This window comes from Megalopta genalis, chromosome 1, assembly GCF_051020955.1.
Source record: "Megalopta genalis isolate 19385.01 chromosome 1, iyMegGena1_principal, whole genome shotgun sequence".
Classification (NCBI taxonomy): Eukaryota; Metazoa; Arthropoda; class Insecta; order Hymenoptera; family Halictidae; genus Megalopta; species Megalopta genalis.
The window spans coordinates 34,245,263-34,255,151 of NC_135013.1; the positions used below are offsets into that span (position 1 = coordinate 34,245,263).

At 38.3% G+C, this 9,889-nt stretch overlaps 1 protein-coding gene across 5 annotated transcripts in view; it reads left to right on the top strand.

Moving 5' to 3' along the window:
- Positions 1-9,866, top strand: part of sdk (sidekick cell adhesion molecule) — a 55,053-nt gene extending 45,187 nt beyond the window's left edge. For 3 of the 5 annotated variants that reach the window (XM_033466120.2, XM_076526181.1, XM_033466122.2), the window contains 20 exons: positions 358-477; positions 541-696; positions 849-975; positions 1,051-1,352; positions 1,428-1,613; positions 1,700-2,994; positions 3,080-3,308; positions 3,376-3,678; positions 3,753-3,933; positions 4,032-4,247; positions 4,324-4,520; positions 4,597-5,033; positions 5,106-5,303; positions 5,386-5,527; positions 5,596-5,874; positions 6,018-6,038; positions 6,639-6,796; positions 6,876-7,038; positions 7,115-7,440; positions 7,509-9,866. In XM_033466120.2, the coding sequence (XP_033322011.2) occupies positions 358-477; positions 541-696; positions 849-975; positions 1,051-1,352; positions 1,428-1,613; positions 1,700-2,994; positions 3,080-3,308; positions 3,376-3,678; positions 3,753-3,933; positions 4,032-4,247; positions 4,324-4,520; positions 4,597-5,033; positions 5,106-5,303; positions 5,386-5,527; positions 5,596-5,874; positions 6,018-6,038; positions 6,639-6,796; positions 6,876-7,038; positions 7,115-7,440; positions 7,509-7,751 (5,279 nt within the window). In that variant the 3' untranslated portion in view covers positions 7,752-9,866. The remainder of the gene's footprint in view (positions 1-357; positions 478-540; positions 697-848; positions 976-1,050; positions 1,353-1,427; positions 1,614-1,699; positions 2,995-3,079; positions 3,309-3,375; positions 3,679-3,752; positions 3,934-4,031; positions 4,248-4,323; positions 4,521-4,596; positions 5,034-5,105; positions 5,304-5,385; positions 5,528-5,595; positions 5,875-6,017; positions 6,039-6,638; positions 6,797-6,875; positions 7,039-7,114; positions 7,441-7,508) is intronic. The other 2 variants (XM_033466121.2, XM_033466123.2) reach the window with 1 other exon arrangement.
- Positions 9,867-9,889: the final 23 nt, after the last annotated feature.

Genomic DNA, 9,889 nt, shown 5'->3' on the forward strand with positions numbered 1-9,889 from the left:
AGCAATACATAATATATCATAAATAGCACTTGCTCTTCTTTGAACTAGGAATAAGTTTGAAAGGCAGGAGTTTAGCTATGCCTGTAGAGAAATTAGTACGTGTAATTAAACTTTAGCAACAGCGATATTGTCAATAATAGTTTTTTCATTGCAAACGTTCAAATTCAGGTATGGGTAAATTCGGCGTTTTCCATTACAAAGTTATTGTGTAATGTTTAAAAAGGTGGAAAACACTGAATTGGGAGAAGTTATTTTTGTTACCAATTGTTTGTTTTGCCTTTCTTTTTTTGCGTGCATGAGATCAATAACGATTGTTAATGTAATAGAATGATAATATCATTCTCTTGCTGTTTTCAGCATCTGGACCGGTCATGGAGAATGCTCCTCAGAATTTAACAATATTAGATGGGAAAGACGCGACTTTATCATGCTATGCCGTGGCAGCTCCAGTACCTAACACTACTTGGATTTACAATGGTAAGTAAGTAATCACACTGTTTCTTCTCAGCACGCTGTGTAACAATTACAACTCGTTCACAGATACAATTCCCGTGGAGATTGCCGGAAGAGTACAGGTTTTAGATAACGGGGATCTTTTAATTGCCGCTGTGAAGCCAAATGACGCTGGAAAATACACTTGCATCAGAGCCAATGAAGCTGGCTCTGTAAATGGCTCCGCGTTCCTTACGGTTTTGGGTGAGAAACGGTTCTTAAAAATTTGAATAAATTAAATATAACAGAGTATTTTTTCTAGAAATTTTTTTGCTTTGTAATCGCACAGAGAAGTTTTCTTTCGTATAAAGACGTAAAAATCTTGCCTGAAAGCTACGTAACACCGTTTATTTCAGTGCGAACGCAGATTGTCCAACCACCTGTTGATACCTCTGTGCTCCTTGGGTACACTGCAGAACTGCAGTGCAAAGTTTCAAACGATCCGAGCGTTTTGTTCGATATAGCCTGGTTCCACAATTCACAGTACGTGTACTAACAATTGTATATCTATTTATTTATATATCAATTCTGAAAATGTCTCTTAATAAATTCCTGCAGAGTAATAAACACACAAGCCAGTCAAAGGGTGAAGATGCGCAGTGACGGAACGTTGGAGATAGTTGCTGTTAGAGCATCGGACGTAGGCGAGTACATGTGTTCAGTAGTATCTCCTGGAGGAAATGAGACTCGATCTGCCCGTCTTAGCGTAATTGAACTGCCTTTTGCACCGATCAATGTCATGGCCAGCCGAGTGGAGAAGATATCTCCACGCACTATAAACGTTAGCTGGGTCCCAGGCTTCGATGGAAACAGTCCAACTAAGAAATTCATCATTCAGAGGAGAGAAGTCTCCGATCTTGGTAAATTGGCACGGGTTACGTTCTAGCTTGAACTGAAATAGCACTTTATATGCTATTAAATTTTCATTCATCCAGGACCCATCCCCGACAACGCACTGAATTGGATCACCGAGAACGATAATGTCTCCGCGCAGAGCCGTTGGGTATTGCTGAACAATCTAAAAGCAGCCGCTGCTTATCAATTCAGAGTCAGTGCGGAGAATAGTGTTGGCGAAGGACCACCTTCTGATCCGAGCAACGTGGTGGCTCTACCTCAAGAACGTGAGTAGATATTAATAATATATATTAGAATATTATATATATATTATTAATAGATAGATAGATTATATATATATAATTATATTTAGCTCCAAGTGGACCGCCAGTAGGATTTGTCGGTTCAGCCAGATCCTCTTCAGAGATAATAACACAGTGGCAGCTTCCTCTGGAGGAATATCGAAACGGCCATATTTTAGGATACATATTAAGATACAGACTATTTGGTTACAACGAAAGTCCTTGGACCATACAGAATATCACCAACGAAGCTCAACGAAACTATCTGATCACTGATTTAATTACATGGAAGGATTACATCGTACAAATAGCAGCTTACAACGATAAGGGTGTCGGCATATTTACGGAGGGTTTGAAGATCAAAACTAAAGAAGGAGTGCCCGAAGCTCCGCCGACTAACGTGAGAGCGAAGGCTATGAATTCGACGGCGATCAAGGTTTGGTGGAAGCCTCCGAATCCTCAGAAGATCAATGGCATCAACCAGGGCTACAAATTGCAAGCCTGGATCGGTGGGAACTTCACTGAGGCGAACGAGTATAAGTCAATGACTGTGCCTCCTAGCTTATTCGATCCTCTCGCGGAACAGAGTGCTATTATGACTGGTTTAAAGAAATACACCGTGTACAACGTTACTGTATTGTGCTTCACTGATCCGGGCGATGGTGAAAAAAGTACACCGTACAAAATTCGCACGCGCGAAGATGTACCTGAAGAAGTAGAAAATTTACAGTTCGAGGACATCAGTGATCGCTCGCTCACCGTTAAATGGAGTGCTCCGCAAGAGATCAACGGGAACCTCACATGTTACCAGTTGACGTACATGATCAAAGATGTGCCGGACTCGTTGAAGGCCGATAACTATACAGCCGACATTCTGTCTGCTAAAATCGAGCATCTTCAGGCAATGACTCATTACAGGTTTGAAGTGGTTGCCTGGACTTCGGTGGGTCCTGGCAAGCCAAAGGTCGCCATCATTCAATCAGGCGTTGAACCTGTCCTGCCAGAACCACCTACAAAATTAGCACTGTCGAATATAGACGCGTTCTCTGTGGTACTTCAGTTCACTCCCGGTTTCGACGGCAACTCATCCATAACCAAATGGACTGTGCAAGCACAGACTACTAGAAATACCACGTGGTACAATATTTACGAAGTCTCAGACCCTGATGCTAGTACAATTACCGTGGGCGGCCTGACACCTTTTATGCAATATAAACTAAGACTGATTGCTAATAACGTTGTCGGTGCTTCTCAACCATCGGAGCCAACGAAGGAGTTCCAAACGATTCAAGCACCACCGTCTCACCCTCCCAGAAATGTTACTGTCCGCGCCATGAGCGCTACGGAATTGCGCGTTAGGTGGATTGTGAGTTTTCTTATCAGAATTTGTAATCCTTATGTAGACTGTAGAACCTACACCTGTAATATCACTTGACTCTTATCTTTTGCAGCCACTGCAACAGATAGAATGGTACGGTAACCCGAGAGGGTACAACGTCACTTACACAGAAGTAAGAACGAATAAGTCGAGAAGCATAACTATAGACGACCACACGGCAAACTCTTATGTGTTAGAAAATATGGAAGAGTACGCTCTCTACGAGGTTGTAATGCAAGCGTTTAACGACGTTGGGTCTTCTACGGTAAGCCCTAAAGCCATTGAGAGGACTCGAGAAGCAGGTAGGACATGTTCGTATGATTTCATCGTAAATTGTTTCTAAATATTGAGGTATATCGTCATTTTTAGTTCCTTCAATGGGTCCCATCAATGTAGAAGCAAACGCGACCTCTTCTACGACTATACTAGTAAAATGGGGTGATGTTCCCATAGAGCATCAAAACGGACAAATAGAAGGGTTCAAAGTCTACTACGGCGCAAATGCTAGATCTGCATTCCAATACAAAAACATTCCAAGTAATACTACTTTTACGACCACTTTAACAGAGCTTAGGAAGTTTGTCCAATACCATGTACAAGTATTAGCTTATACGAGACTTGGCGATGGCACATTGAGCACCCCTCCTGTAAGAGTACAAACGTTTGAAGATGGTATGTTTTATTAATTAGTACGGTGTCTGCATTCTCCTTCGGCAAAAGCAAATAATGAACTTTAAATATTTCAGCTCCGGGACCTCCATCGAATGTATCATTCCCTGATGTAAGTTTCACTACTGCCCGCATTATTTGGGATACACCGGAAGACCCGAACGGAGAGATCTTAGCGTACAAAGTTATGTTCCATTTAAATAGTAGTCAGGATCATCAATTTTCCAAAGAATTCCCTGCGTCCGATCGAACATTTAGGTACGATTGATTATTCCTACTTTGCTTTTCGGTCTTCATGCACTGCTTTATATAGAGGTAAAGGTTTACTAAGTCCTCCCTTTTTATACATTTTTCAGAGCCACTAGTCTGGAGCCAGAGAAGTATTACATGTTTTCTGTGACAGCGCAAACAAGGTTGGGCTGGGGTAAAACAGCGTACGCCCTTGTTTTCACTACAAACAACAGGGAACGGCCTCAGGCGCCATCGATGCCTCAAGTCAGCAGATCTCAAGTACAAAGTCGGCAAATTACATTCTCTTGGACACCTGGACGCGATGGATTTGCACCGCTGCGGTGATTATTCTCGTTCTGAATACAAAATTGATAATTCTATGAAGAACATTTGCATGAACAATTATTCACTTTTCAGTTACTATACGGTGCAACAATCGGAAAATTCTGGACCGTTTCAAACAATTCCTGAAAGAGTGGAGCCAACGTTAACGTCTTACACAGCGAATAATCTGAAACCGTTTACACTTTATCAGTTCAGAATACAGGCTACCAACGACATAGGTCCATCGACTTGGAGTACAGAGTCCATTGAGGTTCAAACTTTACCAGCAGGTATATAATTTTGTGTCTTTTTTTTATCGAATATCTTTAAGGTAACAAATTAATTTATTGTAATGCTTGCTTACAGCTCCTTCTCGTGGTGTCAGCGGCCTGAAAGTTGTACCGATAACAACATCCAGTATAGAAGTCCACTGGAACGCTATAGATGAAGTATATTGGAGCGGGGATCATGCTACAGGTGGCTACCGAGTCATCTATCAACCAGTTTCCGATTTCCCGACTGCTCTTCAGGATACACCGAAAGAAGAAATTCTAGGAATAAAAGCTACAAAAATTGTGCTAAGTGACCTAACCGAGGACAGGTATTACGAAGTCGTTGTACTACCATTCAACTCTGAAGGGGAAGGTCCTTCAAGTCCTCCAGTGACCGTGTACGTTGGAGAAGCAGTTCCAACTGGAGAACCGCAACATTTAAAAGCCGAACCAATTTCATCGACAGAAGTACTTTTACGGTGGAAACCACCGCAAGCTAATATGCAGAACGGAGACCTATTAGGATACAAAGTAATTGTTGTTATCTATCAGTTACTATTTATCGATTTCACAGATGTACTTATCTGTTGTTTCCAATTTCAGATCTTTTATCTGGTAACCGACTCTCCTCAAGAATTAGAGAACAAACTAGAGGAGGAAATTGAAGTTGTACCGGCTTCCTATTTAACGCATAGTTTAGTTTTCCTGGACAAATACACGGAGTATCGCATTCAAGTGTTAGCGTTTAATCCTGCTGGTGATGGTCCTAGATCTCCACCAATCACTGTCAGAACCAAACAGGTATGTTAAACAACAATTCCAATTATTCTGTGGAAATTATTTTTGGTTCAACCTATTAATTATTCGGATATTAACATTGTAGGATATACCGGGACCACCTCACAATCTCCAGTTCTCAGAGATAACAATGACCAGTCTGCGTGTCTCTTGGGAAGCGCCGAAATCACGGAACGGTGAAATAGTTGGTTACATAGTCACTTATGAAACTGCAGAGCAAAATGACCGTACGTCTCTTAAATTGTCTTTACCGTTTCATGTAATTAGCGATTTACAATGTTCCCCATTGTTTTAGGTTTCAGTAAACAAGTTAAGCAGAAGGTAACAGAGACTAGTTTGTTGATCCAACCTCTCGAAGAGGAGGAAACGTATACCTTCATGGTTCGGGCTCAGACCATTGACTTTGGGCCACCCATATCAGGAAATGTCACTACGGGACCACAAGAAGGTTCACCAGTGGCACCTACCAATCTTGCTGTCACCAAGACAGTGTCTAGCGTTGAATTACAATGGACTAATGGTGCTTCCGGAAAAGGACCTATTTTAGGATATTACATTGAAACACGTCGGAAAGGTGAGGACTCAAAGTATTGTTACATCATTGCTATACAATTAAAAATTGTGAAAATAGATTGTCGAGAATTTGAACAAAATAGCAGAAGCTCCGAGAAACATATTATTTTATCTACTAATACTATCTTTTTTGTAATGGTGTAGCGATGGAAGAGTGGCAGCATTGTAAGTGTCAATGCACGTAAATATATTGAGCGTCAGTTTATTGTGTTAGATCGTCTCAGCAGTATAATATGATTTGTTAGTGTTACAATACGGCTTCCTGTTTGTATTTATAATAATATGTGATTATATTTTCGTTAGTGGTATTTGTACTATTGACTGCATGATGATGTCATAGCATGACATTTTCCATGGATTCTACTTAGACATTCATCAAGAATCTTGACTTTGAATGCTGCTGTTTAATGTAACCAACTGGATAGTTGAAGTTTGAATGTTTAGATAACAGTATTCCTACCGTCTTTAAACATTACCAGTCCCCTACATTTAATATCTCATTAACGCCCCACAAACGTGTAATATAGAAAATGAAACGTAACTGTGCAAGTTTTCATGTTCGAAATTTGAGTCGGCCACATTAGAGGACGTAAATTAAATATTGAGTAGCAATAGAACCAAAATCTTCTGCGACAGAAGGAGTGTATTGTATTTTCTATTCTATTGCTATACACAGCTCTAAGAAAACCTGCAGGAGTTTTCGACTGCGTTGCGACATTTGCTGTGAAACTAAGACAAATATTATATATGTATTTCTGTTTATAGATGACAGTCGTTGGCAGACAATAGTGCGCAGCAGTAATGGACCATTGACAGAATATTCGATATCTTATCAAAATCTGCTTCCATCTACGTCATATCTCTTTAGAGTGATATCATACAACCGCTATGGGATTAGCTATCCAGCGTATTCGACGGAAACGGTAAATAATATAACATCGCAAATATAGGAAAAATTCTAAGTAAAAATTCTAAACACTAATTATTCTGTCATTGTTACAGATATTAACTCCTTCGAAGCTATATCTTGAATATGCATATCTACAACACAGACCATTCTACAGGCAAACATGGTTCATGGTAACTTTAGCTGCAGCCTCGATTATAATCATCATAATGGTAATAGCGGTGCTATGCGTGAAAAGTAAAAGTTACAAATATAAACGTATGTATTTCAAAACATGATACGATTTGTACATTTGTTATGCGCATAGCAATCTTATCAAGAATGATTATTTCAGAAGAAGCACAAAAGACACTAGAGGAGTCCATGGCGATGGATACAGACGATAGACAAGAGTCTGATTTAGAGCTTTACAGATCAAGGCAAGGAGGCGGTGCCATCAATATGGGCAATGCTTGCGGTACCTTGGGCAAAAGGAGCACTTTGGCAAGGAAGTCCATGCATCCACCTCCTCCTACAATGTTAGGTAAATCACCTCCCAGGCCCTCGCCAGCGTCAGTCGCTTATCACAGCGATGAGGAGAGTCTAAAGGGTTACGATGAGAATCCTGATGACAGTAGTGTTACAGAAAAACCTTCCGAAATTAGTTCGACAGATTCACAGGCAAGTAATGCCCATATAATACTAAAAGATACAGCAAACACTTTTCATTGTCACGCTTTCTGTTACAGGGATCTGAAAGTGAGAATGAAAGTGTCCAGTCGGACCCACATTCCTTTGTGAATCATTACGCTAACGTGAATGATTCTTTAAGACAGTCGTGGAAGCGACAGAAACCAGTTAGGAATTATTCGTCGTACACCGACTCCGAGCCCGAAGGCAGTGCCGTTGTCAGCTTGAACGGAGGTCAAATTATTATGAATAATATGGCGAGGTCGAGAGCGCCTTTGCCCGGTTTTTCGTCGTTCGTATAAATGATTTTTAATACTGAGGACATAAAGCTTTTATTAAGTAGATAGGGTGCCGGTATAGCGTAACAATAATGTTCGAAATCGTTACGCGAGGGACTAAGTTAGGACGAAGTTGTGCCGGACGCGGGATCGGTTACGGTAATTCGAAGTTAAAAATTGTTGCTATAGAAGAGAAATTTTGAAATCGATATATACACGAAGAGAGACTGGTTTGTTAAAATTTTGGTCGTTCCCGTAGGGTAAAAAATATAGATTGGTAGAACTTTTGATAACTCTCGGCACTGGAATGAACACACACATACCCACACAGAGTTAAAGACTTATGTTGAAACACGTGTTCACGAGTGTTTCACACACGCTAACACTTCGGATAGTAATTTTAAATGCTTTTGGCACCACCATGTTGTGATATATTGAGATACATATTATTTATAATGCTAGTTAAGATCATATTGTGTATAATGAATATTTTTTACTTTTATTAAGTGAATCTGAATCAGAGTTGTTGCACGGATCTCTAAATATAATGCAAATAATTGCATTCTTTTAACTGTAAGAGGAACACTGTTCTAAGCCATCTATTGAATGTATTCGAAAAAAGAAAACGGTAGAGTAAATATTATTAACTGAACAAGGAATGGCATGGTAAGGAAAATTGCCAGGAATCATCGAATAATTATAAAAATTGAAAAGAAACAATATTTTGAATACTACATTAATATGATGAACGGGAAATCCAATTGCAATTCCTGTTTAAAGCTTTCCAATATACATTGAAAAGAAAAAGATTTTCGTTTAATATTTCTAATGCAGAATATCGAATAGAAGAAAAATTATAAAGTATAAGAAATCAACGTAGATTTATAATAGATTATTCACAATCAGGCCTATCATATCATTTTTTTAAGGACTTTCATTTTTACTGAAGATATCCGAGTCTGATAAATATTGTACTGAATAAATAGTAAAAAAACACGGATGTTTATGCAGGATGCGACTGCGCGTGCATTTCTAAGTATTTATAAGGGACTTCTTATTATAATATATACTGTATATAAAAAACTTATATTAACTACGAATTAGTGATATATACTGATACGACAACTGTACACTTAGTGTACAGCTTCGACAATGTTAGGACAAAATATCATGCTGAATAATCGATAGGTAACGTATAATTTATCTTTTCTTGGAATAGATACTTATCAGCTATTTTCATTATTTTTTTAAATCTTGAAAAAAGCATTCTGGCTTTAATATCATTGCGTATGTTTTATACGCAACTGGTTCAACATTCAGCAATAATATTAATTCATCTGTAGCATATAATACCATACATACAGTATTGCAAAACATCATCATACCCAGTTCTACTTGATTTAGAACAGCTACTTTTTTTTTTACCACAAAAGATTTGACTCACCGTCATTACTCTTCCATAGACGAAAAACATACTACGATTGAAAAGCATTTCAGACTGATATTGATACATATATGAAATGTTTTTCTTTGTTTAGTATCAATTTTATAATAAGTAACAATACACAAAGAAAATATACATGACATTTCATAATGCTAGAAAAGAAAGATAAATTATGAGAAATATTCTTCTGTGACAATATGCAGTGAAATTTAGAAATTCGTTACGAACAATATACATTATGTTGAAAATATAAGATTATGATTAATGATTCAGTGGCAGCTATGATTAAAAATTGATAAATTATCCTTAAAATTAACGTTGAAAGTTGAATAATTTTGATAACGATCGTAGGATGAGATTAACATGTGTCATAAGCTAGACAGCAAGTTTGTATTTTGGACGCGTCGTTCTATAAGTTGAAAGACTTGCTTTCTAGTTTCAGTTAATTATAGCGTTAATTTTACTATTTGTTAGTATTTGTCGTCATTACCGTCCTGTGTCATAACAAAGTAACTTTTTTATTCCGAAAAATCTCTACAACACTGCCAATAAATACTTTAGTTGAAGAATGAAAATAGTTCATACATTTCTATGTACCGATAGCATATTTAATCAAAGCGCATTCGAAGCATAATATACATGTACGAGATATTTCAAATACATGTTAATCTTTTAATAAAATTTATGCAATTTTATTGATAGTGCCTTATTGTACTTC